Below are 19,985 nucleotides of genomic sequence, written 5' to 3'. Positions count from 1 at the left end.
CTGAAATTACTTTTATTTAACTGTAACGCCATTACATCTGATTTTGCCTTCTCTCTTTCAAACTGCAGACTGAACTCTACCATATTATGATCGCTGCCTCCTAAGTGTTCCCTTACTTTATGATCTTTTATAAAGTCTGGCTCATTACATAGCACTAAGTCCAGAATAGCCTGCTCCCTTGTGGGCTCCATCGCAAGCTGTTCCAAAATGCCATCCTGTAAACATTCCATGAATTCCCTTTCTTTGGATCTACCGGCAATATTATTCACCCAGTCCACCTGCATAGTGAAGTTCCCCATGATCACTGTGACCTTGCCGTTCTGACATGCCCTATCTATTTCCCAGTGCATCTTGCGCCCCTGGTCCTGATCACTGTTAGGAGGTCTGTACATAATTCCCAATATGGGTTTTTTTGCCTTTGTGGTTTCTCAACTCCACCCACACAGACTCCACATCCTCTGACCCTATGTCATTCAGTGCCATAGATTTAACTTCATTCTTAACTAACTTGACTTGCATTCACCTGCAGCTGTATCTTATCCAAACTCACAGAAGGTGCATGTCTATAAACCTCTCTCACTTGTGTCATACCTGTCTTAATCACATGAAATAATTTGACTAAAATTCAGATTTAATCGAAGATTTCCAACAATCCACTGTTATATCTTCTAATGCTAGAAAGCTTTAAATGTTGCTAAAAGTTATTTTTAAATTCCATGCAATAAATCTGACCTTAAAGCAATTTTATGTGCAGAACTGCTATATACCCATCATTAAAAAAGGAAGATACAGATCCCTGTTTTGTCCAGTGAATTCAAATCCTGCAAGAGTCTCTTATTGGTCTAATTCGAGCTGATGTTATTCTCAGACTGAAAACTGGCTTGACAGATTCTTTTTTCCTCTTCTTGATGAGGTGGTCTTTCACTGAAATACAACTGCACAGTGTTGCAAATGTGATTTTAACAATAAAACAGAAGCTTATTGCGCAAAAGAAATGAAGATAAAATAGAATAAGCCAATCTACTTACATAAAACACAATACAAAAGATTTCAAAACACATGGTAAAATATTATCCCATCTATTCAGCGCTATCACATTACAGTATTCAAACACTAGAAGAATATTCTTCTCTATCATATCTCTAAATTTGACTTAAATGTTTCTTTCAACTCCTGGTCTTGCTAGTTTGGTAGCCTCTTTCTTAATTAGCCACATAACAGAGCTTCAACTCTCTCAATTTTGAATAACACTTTCAGAGTTCTGGTCAAACACTTCTGATCTCGAGCTTTCAAGCTAAAGTCCATACACACCGAGGTAATGTATTTCCTAACAGTTTTAAACTATCTCCTCTTTTCAGTAGAAACTGTTTCATACTTCTAGATTCTACCAGAACTTCTGCAAACTGAATACAACAAGTTTTCCAAGACTTGGGATTTTCCCCTGAGCGAAATAAAATTCCTGATTCTTCTGAGTGCAATGTCTACTCTGCTCGCAAAGCCCTCCCAGTGCTAACAAATCCCCATTATCAGCTCGGAAATTTTGTTTCCCATACTGGGTAAAACAGAATCATGGGTCCAGAAATACTGGAAAGTTAATTCATTAAACTTTCTTATATGTACAAAACAAAACCTACATAATACTAATCCAAACTGTAAATACTTTGAAAAATCACACACTTCACATTACATTCAACCAACACACAAATTCTCTATGTTATGAACTGCCTGACACCAAGCCGGCTGGAATCCCACCACAGAGATTCATTTACTGCTTATCTTCTTGCTTCTGAGTCTTTCTTCTGCAATGGTAACCTAATATCACACAGGCATTTCTGGAAACTAAGAATGTGATAGTCAGGAAACCAATTCTTTCAGAATATTTTGCCATTTATGTTGGTCTTCTAGAAGGACACTGCATGATAAAACAAAATGCAGACTTTTCCTGTGGATTGTCTAATTATAAATCTAAATCCGACAAAAGTTGCACACAGCAATCTCCTGCAATTAGCAAATGAATGACTAAATAAGCTCTACTGCTCGTGATGATTAATGGAATAACATCGGTCAAGGTAGCTTTTCATCAACTTGTATCACTCACCTAAGATGGCTGATAAGAGGTCAACTGACCTTTTATTTGAAAAGCAGCGCTGCCTGTTATGAGCTGAAGCATCAGCTCACGTAACATGTGTAAATTCATCAAAGTACTTGAACCATAACTTTCAGATTCAGATAACAGAATGTTCTCAGTTGATGGAAGCCAATACAGAAATAATTTGAAGATCACTCATAAAAGGAAAAATATATTTGACAAGTACAAATTGGCAACAATATGCCCTAAAGGAAGAAGCTCCAGCCCAGTTAATTAAACTTCCTATTCGGCCAATAAATTCAATGACAAAAGGCTCTGGTGATGAGAGAAAACTAAATGAACTGCTTTTGTGTGTGGCATATATATCTGGAATTACATTCTTCATGTTTTGCAAGCAGTTACATTTAAACTGGATAAGCTAAAATTGCTGGTGAGTCTGTTTTGTGCAGTAAGCCAACGTAAATGCATTTAACTAACTACCATACAGATATTCAGACATTTCTGACATAGTCTTTTAAATAAATACCTCACCTTTTAACGGGAATCATTCCAACATCTGAAAAGAAAGCAGAGACATGATTAACAGTGTCTGGGCTGTCACCCGTAATGAATTTTAAGTACTCAGAAGGAAATATTAGAATGGATGGAAAGATCAAACCAAAAGACATGTTTTATTGTATATGTTTTCCCTGTCCTTTGGTTTTATATTGCCGCAACAGAAAGGAAGAAAATACCATTAGAATTAGGTGTATCCATACAATAATGGAATGACTTTTATTAGAATTACAGGACACACAGATGTTCCAAAATAATTGCTCTTAAGTTCTGAGAGAAAATGTATTGCTTCCATTTGGCAACCATACAGGAACACACATGAAAAATAATTGAATACACATCTAAGTATGTGTGTTTGCCCACATTGCACCAGTTTCAAAATATTCTTCAGTGGCAATAAGGAAGATGGGCATAATCTTTCATAAAACAACGACCTACCAAATTAAAAAGCATTATTTTAATAAAATATGCACAATCAACTTAACAGCTTTGCAGAGGATTTATAATTGAAAACTTTGATCTTTAAATTTTGATTAGCAATCTCATATTGAATAATACGAGGCCTGATTTTATTCTCCATAGCAACTCTTATAGCTTGATTATAAACGCTTACACACTTACGTCTGACTTTCAGGGAGACAGTCTTTTTAGTGCGGATTAGGTTTATCACTTCCTCGTGGGTGCAAGATGCTATTGAGTAACCATTTATCCGAACAATCTCATCTCCAAGCTGGAAAAAAACATATTAAAAGGAAATTGGAGTACCAAGTCAGAACAAAACTCATTGTTTGTAAGTGTAATATCCCAGCTATTTTGAAGTCTCTGACCCAAATTCTGTAATTCTAAGAAATAACTTTCCTTCCAGGTATTTAGGTCATGAATCAGTATGATTCATTTAACTATATTCCTCCAGCCTGTCCTTGTTTTTGGCCTTTCTGCACTTTAAGAAATTTTGTTTTTCCAGCTTTCTGTTTTTCTGCTGATTGTACCTGAACCCTAGGTTGGGAAGGTTCCAGGTTCCAGGCTCCACCTCTGGACTGTTCACGCTCAAATTTGTTTTTTTTCCAACACAAGCAAATTGAACTTTGAAGGCATAAAGATATCATTGTGGAAAACAGATAGGGAAAGAACTTGTCAAGTAAAATGTGGGGAAAAATATGTCGAACGCGAGTGCACCTATTTTTCCCTTACAATATGGGGCAAGAGATGAGAGATGGACAAGTCAGTGGAGAGTCAAGAATGAGCTGAGTGAAAGTGGAACAAAAACCAGAAGTTGCTGGAAAGGCTCACTAGGTCTGGCAGCATCTGTGAAGAGAAATTGGAGTTAACATTTCAGGTCTGGTAACCCTTTTTCAGAACTCTGAGAAAGGGTTACCAGACCCGAAACATTAACTCCAATTTCTCTTCAGATGCTGCCATACTTGCTGAGCTTTTTCAGCAACTTCTGTTTTTTGTTTCTGATTTATGCAGCATCCAGTTCTTTCATTATTTTTGAAAGTGGAACAAGATATGGTGAGATATAATGTTTGAGTAGATCATTCAAAGAGCAAAGTTTGGACTTTTGATGAGACTGAAGAGATGATGGGAAAGGGAGGAGCTAATGCAAAGAGAATATAATGAATTTGAAGATATCAGGAAGAACAAGTCCTGAACAAGAATCTGAGATAACAAAGTGTAGAGCTGAATGAACACAGCAGGCCAAGCAGCATCCCAGGAGCAGGAAGGCTGACTTTTCGGGCCTAGGCCCTTCTTCACAGGCTGGAGTTTTTTAAAAGTGGCAATGGAGAGGGTTGTTGAGGGTAATGCAGAACAGCTCCAGAGGGTGAAATCGCCTTCCCAATGAGAGGTGGAAAGCACACAGTTGGGCAATGGCAACAGCATGGCCTTCTTTTGGGTCCATCAGCTCACCGCCATCTTTCCTTCACAACCCTCTCCCCTCTCCAAAATTTCAGTCCAAAATCCAATTTGTTTCTTGACAGTGAAAATCAGCTGTCAGAGATCTTTCAACAAGAACAATAAATGTACTGTGCTAAATGATGAGAGAAAGAACGAATTGTTAGTTTGGAGGAAGGGCAGAGGAATACATAAAATGCTCGTATCTTATGTTAAAGTTGCAAATCCACCATGAGAACAAAGTAGCTTGTTTGTGAAATTTAACTACTTCTGTACATAGGAATAAACAACTCTGTTCCTTCAGCCTGCCTTGCCAGTCAATAATCTGACTGCACCACATTCCCACCTACCCTCAATCTTTCACACCACCCCCACACCCCAGTTTGTAAAAATTTAACTAATTCTGCTTTAAAAGTAATCAAAGACTCTGCTCCACAACCTTTTGAGGAAGAGTTCTAAAGATCCATCTGAGAGTCAAAGTTTCTCCTAATTTTCTTAAACGGATAGCCCTTTATCTTTAAACAGTGACCCCAAGTTCCGGATTCTCCCAAAAAAGGAAATATTCAATCCATATGCAGTCTTTTAAAATTCCTCAGTACCTTATATTTTTCAATCAAGTTATCTATGTTTCTGAAATCCAGCAGATACGAGCCGAACTTGTCAAAACATCTCTCACAAGACAATCGCTCTATTCCAGGAATTAGTCAAATAAACCTTCTCTGAAGTACTTCTAATACACTTACAATTTTCTTGAAATAAGGAGACATTGTATCGTGCTCCAGGAAAAGTGTAAGACAGCTCTGGAGTTAAAGGTCAACAAGCTGGAAAAGGAAAGGAATGATGTAATGCTTTGGGAGCTGACGATTACTTTAGACTGGTTCCAGAAGATCAAATGATGACATAAGGGACGGTGTAAAGTAAAACCCTCAAGTAGGATGTTTGCTTGTGTTGAAATTAACATCCATTTAAGAGTAACAAACAATTTTACATGGCTTGTTGTAAAATAAATTCTCTTAAATGAGCAAGTCTGGGTAGCTATGCCATCTTGTGGAGAAATTATGCCGAACACCATGAATCTTAATCGGAGATAAAGGGAACTGCAGATGCTGGAGAATTCGAGATAACAAAGTGTGAAGCTGGATGAACACAGCAGGCCAAGCAGCATCTCAGGAGCACAAAAGCTGACGTTTCCGGCCTAGATCTTTCAGAGGTCTGATGAAGGATCTAGGCCTGAAACGTCAGCTTTTGTGCTCCTGAGATGCTGCTCGGCCTGCTGTGTTCATCCAGCTCCACACTTTGTTACCATGAATCTTGAGTTGATTACTTGATAGACACCAAACTGGATGAGTGGTTTTTGAACCTTTCTATTTGGAGAAAATGTGAGTCAAATCATTAGTTTTGCCAAGAATTTCCATCCTTTTCTCGCTGTCACTTGGTCCATCTCTGACTTTTCCCTACCCCTTCTTGATTTCTCTGTTTTCATTTGTTTCCATGGGCTGTGCACCAATATCTATTATAGACTGTCAGAGGTACCCTAACCAAACTTCCTCATACCCTGCCTGCTGTAAGGACTCTATTCCTGGTTCCTCTGTTGCTGTTGCGTCTGTTCTGATGATGCTACCTTCCACCGGGCTGCCTCCGAAATGCCCTACATCCTCAGCCTTCACTGGGTTCTCCTTGTCCTCTCTTTCCACCGCACCAGTTACTTACCCTCTAATTTCTTTGGCTGCTGCACAGAGCTCCGAGGTTCATTATAAAGTGGCAGCTGGAGAACCTGGAAGTTAATGTGTTAGCACACTGATTGACATGCACAGACCCTTGGTGCTTCCATGCAGCTTAGAGGGAACCTTGCCCACCAGTCTCCGCATTCAAAGAATCATTCTCCACCATTCATAGCATCTCCAGCAGAAAGCCACCACCAAATATATCTTACCCTTCCCCTCCGCTGTCAGTATTCCACACGGTCTGTTCCCTCTGTGGCACCCTGGTGCACTCTACTATCACTCTGAACAATTCCTCACTCTCCTATAGCACCTTCTCATGAAATTCCAGAAAGCGTAACACTTGTCCATTTGTCTCTGCTCCCTGCTCAGTGTCCAAGGCCCCAAAACAATGCCTTAATTATACTTCTTCCAATCTGTCTACTGTACTAGCTGCTCACGATGAGATCGCCGTTACATTGATAATACCCAACACAGACTGAGTGACTGCTTGCTCTGTCAGTCCAGACTGACTCTGACCTTCCAGTTGCTTGGCATTCCAATAAACACCCTTGCTCCCATGCTAGCATTTTTGCCCTGATATATCACCAGTATTAGTTTTTCCAGCAAAACTCAACTCAAGCTGGAGGAACAACGCTTCATTTTCTGTTTAGACGCTTTAAAGCCTCTTGGACTCAAAATTGATTAAAACAACTTTGCAGCATGATCTCAGTCCTTCATGTTCCTCATTTCTCCACTCACCCCCCGCTCTTGCTTTCTTGCAGCTGTATCTTGTTTGTGTTTTAACCTATGGCATAGCTCTACAAAAACTAGGGAAGGGGAGAAAATGAGTGGTTTATCTCAGCTCCTCTTTCACCTTTATTTTTGATGAACTAGCTTCCATCCATTTAATGCTAGAGATTTATTCTTCCTTGAATTTTGCTCAACACTACAGCCTGGAATATATAATCAAAGTTGACTCTTTGATGTACTGCTAACCAAATGTTGCAATGTTAGAGATCCAATCACTTGGATAGAACATTGAATAGAGGACCTATCTGCTTGTTCACAATCCCATGACAATATTCAGCGACGTAAAACGTTCTCTGGGTGTCTGATCAACCATTCCTCCTAAATGTGGATTATTTGGTTCATCAATAGCAGAATCTCTTTGGGTACAGATTGACTGCCAGTGCTAACTACATAAGAATTATTGAATTCAAAAAGTAACTTGTTCGCTGTAGAACATTGGAATCTTAAAGATGCAACAAGGCAACATATAAGAAGTCAAATTCTTTCACTTTTTTCTCATAGCTGAACACGAAACCAACCATTTCCTTCTCAAACAATACAAATCAAACTAAATGGAAGTCTTGTAATTGAAAAGCCAACCACAAAAGTGCTGGAGAAACACAGCAGCTCTGGCAGCATCAGTGGAGAAAGAAAAGGCTTAAAGTTTTGAGTCATAAATAGAGGCCTGAAGAAGTTGTGTTGAACTTGAGATGTTAAATCTCTTTCTGTCTCTCCACAGATTCTTCCAGAATTGCTGTGTTTCTTCAGCACTTTGCTCTTATCACCATTTTTTTCCTGTGCGATGCTGACCAACTTGTGGATTGCTGACAACTTCCCATGCCTTTGCTAGCAGCCTTCTTCTGCCTCTATTGCCTTTTTACTAGTGATACAACAGCCTTGGTGCAAGGGGAGACTGTCATTTTGGTGGGTTTCATGACGCGGCCCTTTTTTTGAGTACTCTGGATTCTGGCCAACAAATATATAACCCTCACCCCTCGCACAATCTTCAATCAGTGACCCTGTCCATCATGACTGCAGCTTGCCTGACTGGGTCTGGTGCCCTGAAGCCCATCCTCACTTGAAATTATAGCTGTGTTCCTGAAAATCACAACTTTAAGCAAAACAATTCACAATGAGGCATACTTTCCTATTGTAGTCAATATTAAAGACGGATTAAGATTCCTTGGGGCAATGTTTTTCGGCCATAATAAGCAATGTAAAAGTTGAAATATTGGATGTGTAAAATTACATTACCAGTTAAAATAACTTGCAAGATAAAATGCATCAATAAATCTAAAAGAACTAAAATACCAATTTCTTTTTTCTTCAAAACTACTCATCTTCACTGCTCCATTGGAGGACTGACCATGCTTCAGACGGTGGCCGAAGTTGGTCGGTGGCCGAAGTTGGTCGGTGAATGTGACCTCCCAAGATCATTGGCACTGACTAACTTCTGCCACAAGATGGCGCTCACGATATCAGTTTGATTTCAGAAAGGAAGCAATGACCAAGGAGCAACCAGCGGTGAAGGGAACTAACTGGAACTTTCGAACTTAAAGGTAAGAAAGGTGGTGGGAAGTGTGGCAAAACAACACAAGGCCCAGGAAAGACAAAGGATGGCAGGCCATTGGGAGATTCAGACCTACAACGGAGCAAGCTGAAACATAAGACCATATCCGATACCTCTCCCTCCTTCTTGGACCTTTCTGTCTCCAGCACTAGCAAGCACCTGGAAGCCGATATTCATTTCAAGCCCACCAACTCCCACAGAAACCTAGAATACACCTCCTCCCACCCACCTTCCTGCAAAAATGCCATCCCCTATTCCCAATTCCTTCACCTCCGCCGCATCTGCTCCCAGGATGAGGCATTCCACTCCTGTACATCTCAGATGTCGTCATTTTTCAAGGACCGCAACTACATGCCCCCCCCCACCCCAACTCAGTGGCTGAGAATGCCCTTGTTTACCGCAACTCATCCCTCACACCCCCTCCCCGCAATAACAACCAAAACAGAATCCCCCTCGTCCTCACGTATCACACCACCAACCTCCGGATCCAACGCATCATCCACCGACACTTCCGCCATCTGCAATCCAACCCCACTACCAAATACACTTTTCCCTCCCCACGCTTATCTGCTTTCCGGAGGGACCACTCGCTCCCATGTCCGCTCCACACTCCCCTCCAGCCCCACCACACGCGGCACTTTTCCCGGAAAGTGCAGTAAGTGCGAGAGCTGCCCCTACATCTCCTCCCTCACCCCCGTTGCAGGCCCCAAGAAGACCTTCCACATCAAGCAGATGTTCACGTGCACATTTGCTAATGTGGCATACTGTATCTGCTGTTCCAGATGTGGCCTCCTCTACATCAGGGTATCCAAGCGGAGGCTTGGGGACCGCTTTGCGGAACACCTACGCTCGGTTCGCACTAAATAACTGCACCTCCTAGTCACCAACCATTCCAGCTCCCGAATCCCATTCCTCAGACGACATGTCCATCCTGGGCCTCCTGCAGTGCCACAACAATGCCACCCGAAGGTTGCAGGAACAGCACCTCATATTTCTCTTGGGAACCCTGCAGCCCAATGGTATCAATATGGATTTCACAAGCTTCAAAATCTCCCTTCCCACTACTGCATCCCAAAACCAGTCCAGCTTGTCCCCGCCTCCCTAACCTGTCCTTCCACCTATCCCCTCCCTCCCACCTCAAGCCCCACCTCCATCTCCTACCTACTAACCTCATCTCACCCCCTTGACCTGTCCGTCCTCCCTGGACTGACCTATCCCCTCCCTAACACCCCTCCTACACTCACCTTTACTGGCTCCAACCCCGCCTCCTTGACCTGTCTGACTCCTCTCCACCTATTTTCTCCTTTATCCATCTTCTACCTCCCCCTCTCTCCCTATTTATTTCAGAATCCCCTTCCCCTCCCCAATTTCTGAAGAAGGGTCTAGATCCAAGAATTCAGCTTTCCTGCTCCTCTGATGCTGCATGGCCTGCTGTGTTCATCCAGCTCTACGCCTTCTCTCAGATTCTCCAGCATCGGCAGTTCCTACTATCCCTGAAAGATAAGACTCATTGAGGCCAGCTTGGAGGCAAGATTTCTTGTCCATGGTCAGAACAAGAGGGAGGGAATGTGTGGGATGCTGGCATTGGAGTATGGTGTGCTGCAGCCTGGTTTGACACATGATGATTGATGTTGATAACTATCCTACAAATGACATTAAGACTAAAATATCAATGCGAAACAAAAAAATATACAGGCTAAAAGCACGAATGATGTTAACTCGAGTTTTAAAAAGGAAAATTTGTACCTGGTATGCACTCATTGCTGTGGCCTTGTCCTCCAGTGCTATACCTCTGATATGGCCAGGATATCTTTGGGGTGAGCATCTTTGATAGGATAATAGGTGTGCCTGCTGTAGTGTGCAAAGTACTGCCCTGGGTATTGCTGTCTGTCACAATAGTGACACCTTCTCGACTTCCTGCACTTCTTTCAAGCCCAGTATTGGGAACCCTGTAGGATCCTGAATGTCCCAGCTACTGAGTCAACTTGACCTATTACAGTAAGTCATGTAACAGCTGCACTCCAGCACTGTCAAATTGCTGAGACCAGTTTCTTTGCTTGTCCTCTCAATCCTACATGCTGTGCCACATATAACAATTCAGATAAGTGGCCAAATTAACTGCAAAAAGTATCATCCTTCCTAATGTCTTCGTGAGTAATACAGGTGAACAATTTCTGCTTACATGGAGTCTAACTGGCCTCATCAGAGGATGATTTTAATACTTGGGTTTTAATGCCTGTTTAACAACGGTGAATGGAAAATGCACTCTTAAGGACATTGGGTGAGGACAAGAATGCAAATAACTCTGTTACCACAGAATCCCTAAAGTGTGAAAGCAGGCCATTTGCCCTAACAAGTCCACACTGATCCTCCAAAGAGCATCCCACCCAGTGACATCCCCCTACCCTTTCCCTGTGGGACCCTACATGTCCCATGGGTAATGCAGCTAACCTACACACCCCTGAACATTATGGGTAATTTAGCACAGCTATATCCACCTAGCCTGCACATCTTTGGACTGTGGAAAGAAACCAAAGCACCCAGCAGAAACCCATGCAGACACAGGGAGAACGTGCAAACTCCACACAGACAGTTGCCCGAGGCTGGGATTGAACCCGGGTCCCTGGCGCTGTGAGGCAACAGTGCTAACCACTGAGCCACTGTACTGCCCTTAATTAAAGTGGGCCACTGTTCCTGCCCAGTCTCAAACCAGGGACCTTTCCTCTTTTAGACAACATGTGATAACCACTACACTACACAGTTACTGTGTACTCTCTCCAGCTGAACCTTGATGGCATGAAACTACCACTGTCAAGACTCATGAATAATAAATGGTGTCACAAATGTAAAGTTTTGTAAGATGATTATATGGCTAGATTTGGGACGATGCTGTGGACAAACTTTTAGGCTGTCAGATTTCGGACATAAAAAGGGATGGAGAACAGAGAGAAGAAAGGCTGCAGGTAGTGTGGTCAGCAGAGAGGAACATGTCTTTTCTGTGGCCTATCAGGCAGAAAACAAGAGGAAAGACATTTGCTGGTTGAAGCGCTACATTGACAGTAATCAAAGGAATCTGGAATATTCAAGCAGTTAATACCCAGGGAGTTAGTAAGGATCATAGGAGCTGTTCTTACTGCTGATTGTCAGTTCAGGACATCTCCAGAATATGAGAGAAGCTCCTTCAAAAACTGCCTCAGCAGAATGACTGTACAGTTTGGTCTTGCTAATAAGTTACAGGGGAGATACTTTTTCTGTAGTATAGAGTACCAATTGTTTACTAAATAATGTTTACCAAGTGTTGGTTTTAATTTTTTTTCCCCAGTAATAATGTTGAAATTGAATTCTTGTCCTGCATTTGCTTTATGTGAATCATTAAGAATTCAATTATCTTTGTAAAAGTTATCCATCCCATCAGGGATTCTAACAATGGGCATTTTTCAGACAAATTGAAGAACAGCCGACCCACTAGAACCATGATGTAGAAATGATCAGAATGTTTGGAAAAAAATGTGCAGGGGATGAAGCTGATAACAGTGGAGTAATTAAGGGGATATTTGTTGCAGTTATTGCAGAGCAGGGCCAACGGGTAGAGAAATGGACTTAAGAGCTTGTGAAGATTTCTTTGGAAAGTAAACATCATCATGGGCTGCTTGATTTGAGTGGCCTATTCCTAGTTCATTGATGCAAGTTCAAATGTTTTAACTCCATGTCTAGCTAATAGCATGCGACATAGTTTAACAAGAAGTACAGGAAAATGGAATTTAATAGCATTTAACTCAAACAAATGTAACAGTTTTCAACTGAATTTTGCTCTCGTGTAAGTGATTCATTCTAAATATTGTGACAATATTTATAATACATTGTAATGTGTACAACATATACCATCATAAGATAACAAAGTGTAGAGTTGGATGAACTCAGCAGGCCAAGCAGCATCAGAAGAGCAGGAAAGTTGACATTTTGGGTCTGGACCCTTCTTCAGAAATTTCAGAAAGGTGCATTTTGCTCAGTTTTGTGAATTTTTTTTAAAAAACGTGGTTAGAAAGTCATTTGTAGCAGTGACTAAAATACATAATTTCCAAGAAGGCATGTGATCCAGTCAAGCAGGTCAATGGATGGAACATTCATACTGCTGAGTTTACAACGTACCGGAGCCTATTATTATAGCTTCTGACTTCAGCTCAAAAAAAATCAGACTTCTGTTCAGAAGGAACATTAATCTCCTCCTAGCAGAGGAAACAAGTTTTCAGTTCAAAGGAACAAGTCATTTTAGCAGAAATGATTTTAGTTTGTGAAGTTTCCAGACTGCTTGATCTTGTATAGAAATCTTCCAAGGTTTTGGAACTGAAAAAGTTTAGACCATCAGAGGTTCATGCCAGCAGTCTCAAAAACAAATATAAATCTGTCTCCATAGTCCAAGAAAGAGATATGGGGAGGAGTTAATTAAGTAAAAAAAGTTAAGAGGCAAGATAAGAGTAATATCTCTCTTAGATCAATGATCTGTAAAAGGATAATGTTGGGGAAAAAAAAGATGAAATTTGATTTTGCTGTTTGTGTTAAGATCTTTCTCATTTGATCTCTGTGATATCTGGCATGCATGGCGAATGGGAGCTGAATCTGCCAGTTCCATGAGAAATACTAACGGCATTTGAGAGAACTTGACTAATCACTGCCACAAGATGAATGTGAATTTTAAGACCATGCACCCAGAGCCATTCGTAAATACTACCAGCAAGGCTTTAATGAAAAAGAGAAAGAGACAACCAAATTATCAGCTCCCAGAGCATGGAAACTGCTCCAATCCTGATAAGTCAGTTGCTCTGTTTCAGTAAGTTCTGCAGAAACTTACAATTCTGACTTCCAAATTTGAATCTTGGGCTATTGTGTTGTGGGAGAACTATACTGTACAGTAGGGAGATATCTTTCTGATTGCCAGCTGCATGAGAATTCTCGACATTTATATGCAGGATAACAGAGACTGTACTATAAATACTTCAATTGCTCCTTTCTTGCATAAAAACTCATGTTCTGTAGGTAAAGAACATCTGATGCTTCATATTTCTGGGATTAACCTCCACATTAATCATCTAGAAAAATTAAACACAAAATCTATCAAGCTAGGTTTCATTCTGGGATCTTATTTTTTTCTTGTAATATCATCTGGGATTGCAAAAATATTTATAAACTTCAAATGTATTCATTGGTGACAAATTTGAATGAATTACATGGCAAATAATTGTGGATCCCTTAAAAATAGTAGGCATTTGGACAATATCTCCAATTATGAAATAAACAGTTGACTAATGCTACAGATTGATTGTTCCATTGAAGGAGAGAATCTTACTAGAAGTATTATTAATATTTTCATTGTAAATAGCAAAAAAGAAAATCAGTGGTGGCTAAAATAGTGAACATTAAATTCCGTGCTTTACTTTCAGTCCTGGAGTAACAGATAAATCTCACTTTATGCACAATAAGGTAGAATGTTTTAGTTGGTATGTATTTTGCTTTTCACGTCTCCTTCCAGTTTGAACAAACTGTGAGCTTAAACAGTAATGTGAAAAAATGCACTTGCTTTCACAAAGAATCAGTGGAAAAGGTAGCTGGTGGAAAGAGAATGAAAAGAGAGTGAATTAGACAGTGTCTACTATCCCATGGAACTGTAGTTTGGAACAATGAAATTCGCAGGTATCACAATTACTTGACTAACTGGTTAATAGTCCATCAGAAAAGCTCTTTAGCAGCCAAACGTGGTAATCAAATAACAAAAAAGTCTTTGGAGATAAGATCACTTATATTCAAAAAAGGACATTTCTCCTCACTTTATTGCAATTCATAACAAACGACTTGGCAATGTTAATCTGACTTAAAAATAATATTATGTTGGACGTATTCAATATATTGCTTGACAAGTTAAATCACCTATTTATTTCTAAAAGGTCAGCAATGGAAATTGCATTTAATTGATAAAACACCACCGTTGGAATGCACCACAGATACAACAAATTAAGGTGGCATTTAAAGAAATAAGTAAAACATGTTGACTAATCTTCAAAAAAAAAAGCACAAGTCAAAACAAACACAATGGATCCTCAAATAAAACTGCAGAAAACAAATGACCGTTCAGACATTCTCAATTTGAAGAATAATTTGGTACTATTCTCTCATACGGAATGTCTTACTTCTCAACCTTCATAAATTGTTACAAGGTGGGGTGGAAATCTGCAGTTTAGAATGTAGAATTTCATTATAAAAAATTGACATCAATGGAGCTTAGTACATGGCCCAATATCCAATGCATTCCCTCTACGCACTGGTAATAATCAGTATTGTTCTTCACTGAATGAGATAACAAACTTGTTAAGTTTGTTTTCTCATGTCCCTCTGAAATAAATGTGGCTATACCAGTGAATGTACCTCTGAGTGTATACTTGGAATATTTTAATACAACCACTTTACTTGCACTTATGCCTTTGGTGATATTTCATGGGAAAAATTACTGATATATACTGTTTCAAAAAAAAATCAAGCAGTCAATAACATGGACATTCCAAACTTTACATGCCCCCATGTGCAACCCTGGAACCCTCCACACTGCCTCCACCATCAGCTGAACTTGTTTTCACATTTAACAACTTCTCCTTCAATCTTCCTCATTTCCTCACAGTACAGAGAGTTTCTATGGGAATCCACATGAGTTTTAGATATGCCTGCCTTTACTTGGCTTGTGTAGAATATTCATTGCTTCAGGCTGAGTCAGGTCTCCTCCTTCTCCTGTTTTTTTCTGGTACAATGCTCATTGTATCAGTGCTGTTATGTGCTCCTGACCTAGACTGCCAAAAAAAAAATCTCCCCAAACAAATCCCTGTTTACTTTCGGCCGCAGGAAGACGCACACACTCAGAACTTGCCAACTATTCAATTATGACAAGTGAATCGCCCAAACATACATTGCATCGCCCTCACTGATACATTTTCCTTACTCTGACAGGACAAACTAGTCCGTAATTAGAAGCACCAGAACCTAACTGGTAGTGGATGGGTAGGGCAAGCCCTCAGAACCACAGAGGAAACAGTGCTGGACATCACTGGGACAGTCACAACTGAAGCCATGGTCAACGGTGTGATTGAAACCACAGAAGACAGTTAATACTCTCTTATCCATGTTTTCATGACCCAATGTCACACACTGCCCTATGTCATATGAGGAGCAGCTGAGGGCTCTGGGTCTGTGCTCAATAGAGTTTAGAAGGACTGGGGTGATCTCACTGAAACTTAAAGAAAACTGAGAGGCCTGCATAGAGCATACGTGGAGAAGGTGTTTGCACTAGTAGGAGAGACCCGGACCCCAGGGCACAGCCTCAGAGTGAAGGGATGACGCTTGAGAACTGACACGAGTCGGAATTTCTTCAGCCAGAGGGTGGTTAATCTGTGGAACTCATTGCTGCAGAGGGCTTTGGGCGCCAAGTCATTGAGTGTATTTAAGATAAAGATAGATAGTTTTTGGTTAATAAGGGGATCAAGGTTATGGTGAGAAGGCAGGAGAATGGGGTCAGAAACACGTCAATCACGATTGAGTGGCGGAGAAGAGTCAATGTGCCAAATGGCCAAATTCTGGTCCTATGTTATACGATCTTGTGGTCATTCGTAATGTGCATTCCGTCTCTAATAAGGAGGAAAGATAAAATCTAAATAGAGTAAGTATTAGACATAAGTTCAGCTGATGGAAGCAGTACATTTGGTGAAGACAATAATGAGGGAAAGGGACGAAATCACACTCATGAGAGTCAGTAGTAATGGTGTATTCATAGATGGAGATCTGAGAAAGAGCATAATTGGAGTTAAGCATTGAAACTACAAAGTAAGTGTTATGATGAGCTCTGTCATGGGTTATTCTTGAGGAGGCAGAGGAATTGGTATGATGTGCACAGGAAATGTACTCACCTTTGAGAGCCTGGTCATTAGATTGCCACCTGCATGGAATCTAACAGCATAACACTACACCCCTGCTGCTGATCTCCTTTGTCACCCATAAACATCCAACCTTAGTGTCAGTATCCAGTTCCTCATCCTATTTCTCTGACTCCGTATAAATGTAGCAGCCTGCCATTAAACAGGGGCACAGTATTCGATTATCCTGACTTGATCGTGAGAGTCCGTTGTGGATTGTACAAAATACTAACTCTTTAAAATTGCAATCTTCATAATTGTAAAATAGCAACTTGTTCTCACACAAAAAGTGTGATGTACACATGCAATGGATTTTACTGAGGAAATTGCTAAGATTATTTGATGAACTGGCTGCGATTTCCAGATTTCTGGATAAGCTAGAATATGTTGATTTCCAACTTATGTCATGCTTAATGGTATTTAATAAAGAGGGGGAAGTTCTTAGAAGAAGTCACAAACCTCTCTGCAATTTATCTAATCTGGTGTTGGCATTGTCACAGGACATTGCTAAACAACTTAGAGCTGAAAAGGTCATTCTCTGTTTATGAGCTTGTAGATGGGCCACTGCCAAATAAATAATTTGGTGAACTGCATTCAGCACTGTTACAAAGACAGATGATGTTTACTGAAGCATTTCACCTCTCTTACATGACAGTCATCCTTACCTGTAGGCCAACGTTGTCTGCCTGTCCTCCTTTTACTAATTGAGAGATGAAGAGGCCACAGTTAAACTCCAAACCACCTCGCACACTCATGCCAAGTCCTTCAGGATGTGTTCGGTCTAAACGCACCTCTTTTAATTTCCTACAGGTTAAAAAAATACTGAATTACGAATATGAGTAAATTTCTTCCTTTGTTCATTGAGAAAGCAGACTTCACAACCTGAAATTATACATAAATACGTTGGCCTACATTGCAGAGGAAGTGGACAATGGTTTGGCACTTTGCTTCTGAGCTTCAATTTTCAACCTTTGAAACTATTTGTGAGCTGGTATTGGGTCTAATTCCTGTGTGAAATTCATTAAGGCCTCAGATTTAACATAAAACATTTATATCAACATCATGTGGTTCCCTATTGTTTGTTGAGTTTTTCTGTTTTATGTAATGATATCACGTGGAATAAGAACAAGGAAAGTGTCACCGACAGAAAATCTCTTAATTGGCCTTCTGGAAAAATTTGTTGTATCAATTACAATAGCAGATTGCTTCATTACACACAAATTTGTTTCTAAACTTTTTGCAAAAGCATTCAGATTTGAGGAGTCAGGTTTACAGAAAGGACAACCATCACACTTGCTCTTTACAGTGAGCTTGCTAATAAAATTTATGTTCAAATTTATACAAGGTGCAAGCGCTTGACAAGCCTGCAGACCATGATAAATTTACACCCTGTAACATAAGAAACAGATAAACATGACTGAACTTTTGAGAGGAACAGCAATACAAGTGGGGAACAGTCAGGACATCTCACACTGGTTATATTAATCAAATGGTTGATTTTCATTACAAATGTGAAACAATGTTATTTGAGCTTAAATTATATGCATTTTCAAACCAATGTATTTTATGTTTTTTTTCTCTTCCATTTCTTAAAATCCAGAATTTACAGCAACATGATGGCAAAAAAATGTAACAGATAGGACTTAGTCATCTGCACTGACTTGCATTGGAATGGAAAAAAAAACAGCAGGAAACAGTGAAAATGGGGCAACTATTGCTTTTGGAATAGTGCTCCTGGAATCCATTAAGCTGGATTGAGACTTTTCAAATTAGGCAGCATTTATTTAACTGTCTTGGAATTCTGCAAAAATAGTGTAGAGTTTTGGAATGTGGAAAGCAAAGAGTTTGGTATAATTTGAGAAGGTGATGCTGGAAGGAGGCAGAGAATATACCCAGCCGAGAAGTTATGGGCTAAGCAGACCTTGTGTCCTGTGTTTCTACTCATAATACTCATACCTATGGTGATGTTGTACTAACAAGCGAGGGGGTTGCAGGATTCTGATAGCACAGAGCTGGTTCTAGGCCTGACAGTATGGGAGGAAGAGTCCTGTGATCTGCTGATACTGTGTGCAGTTTTTTACTTAAGGAGATGTTATTGAAATTTCATTCAAGTGTCAAGTGTTTTAAAGCATTTGTAAAGGGCTGAAGCCTAATCCTCCTTTTTACATCCTACTTCCTTCATCATCCCACAATCTCTTCTAGTTTAATACCTGCAAATAGTGTCAACATACATCTCTTCCTTATTTAAACACATGCCTCTCATCACTGTATTACCAGAAATTGCAACCTGGCCAGGCAGTATTGGAAGAGCATGGGATGGAAGAAAAGGAAAATGGCAAAGAAGTGAAAAAGGAAGTAAGTCATCTGCAACCTCTAGTTCAGATAATGCCATATGTGTACTTTATGGGATAAACCTAGAAAGGGGCCTGTATGTGGTGAGACAAGGGCACAAGTGGCTTGTAGACAGGACAAAGTACCATAAATGGTGGTTTGATGGGGGGGCAACATTCACAAATTTTGAGCACATACAATAAAATGCTTGGTGCATTGAGGTTTGCCAGAAAGCCTGCTACCAATGTCACGGAGCATGGAGGAATCAGCAATAATTCGGTACAGGGCTTTGTTTGGAGCACAGGGTGCATTCTTTCAGAATGGAAATGATAGCCAACTCTGTTAACACTCTACAGACTCAACTATAATGAAACATTTGAGGGCCTGTGTCTCAATGTCTACAGTCGCACAAACAAAAGCCACTTAAGGTTTTGGTGCTGTACTGGAAGTTCAATCTGAAGTTAGCTTACTGCTGTACATTATTTCCTGCTGTCATGCAAGGTCAACCTGTTGCCATTCACTCTTAGACTATTATATCAGAACTGCAGATACCAGAGTGCAAAGATTCTTGCCTGTCCTCTGAAACATTACTGGATTGCTAAGGTGCTGCCTCAGGCCAGATGTACCATACAGCATGGAACTGCTGTTGTATGCAAGATGCCTGCAATCTTCTCTCTATTTTGGCACATGTGCTGTTCTCATTGCCCAGCATTATGGGGCACAGATTGCTACCAATGTGAAGATGGTACAGAAAGAAGCCTGACTTTTCAGGTTCAGAGCTTCTGGTTGTCCCACAAGACTGTCTGCAATTGCCTCACCAGAAATATAACCACCTTCCACTTTCAATTATGAAGAGAAACTCTCAAAAATGAAGAGAAGTGTCAAGAAGAATGATGAGCTGGCCTCCCAGTATCAAGATGTGATAATGGGTACTGCAGATGCTGGAGAATCCAAGATAATAAAATGTGAGGCTGGATGAACACAGCAGGCCCAGCAGCATCTCAGGAGCACAAAAGCTGACGTTTCGGGCCTAGACCCTTCATCAGAGAGCACTCTGATGAAGGGTCTAGGTCCGAAACGTCAGCTTTTGTGCTCCTGAGATGCTG

At 40.4% G+C, this 19,985-nt stretch overlaps 1 protein-coding gene across 3 annotated transcripts in view; it reads right to left on the bottom strand.

The window, feature by feature from the left end:
• ush1c (Usher syndrome 1C) overlaps positions 1-19,985 on the bottom strand; it is a 211,973-nt gene that overhangs the window by 139,768 nt on the left and 52,220 nt on the right. For all 3 annotated transcript variants that reach the window (XM_059652022.1, XM_059652023.1, XM_059652024.1), the window contains exons 4-6: positions 17,214-17,352; positions 3,266-3,374; positions 2,621-2,645 (exon numbers count right to left, since the gene is read on the bottom strand). In XM_059652022.1, the coding sequence (XP_059508005.1) occupies positions 2,621-2,645; positions 3,266-3,374; positions 17,214-17,352 (273 nt within the window). The remainder of the gene's footprint in view (positions 1-2,620; positions 2,646-3,265; positions 3,375-17,213; positions 17,353-19,985) is intronic.

Source organism: Stegostoma tigrinum, chromosome 17 (assembly GCF_030684315.1).
Source record: "Stegostoma tigrinum isolate sSteTig4 chromosome 17, sSteTig4.hap1, whole genome shotgun sequence".
Taxonomy (NCBI): Eukaryota; Metazoa; Chordata; class Chondrichthyes; order Orectolobiformes; family Stegostomatidae; genus Stegostoma; species Stegostoma tigrinum.
This window is presented reverse-complemented; position numbering and strand designations above follow the sequence as displayed.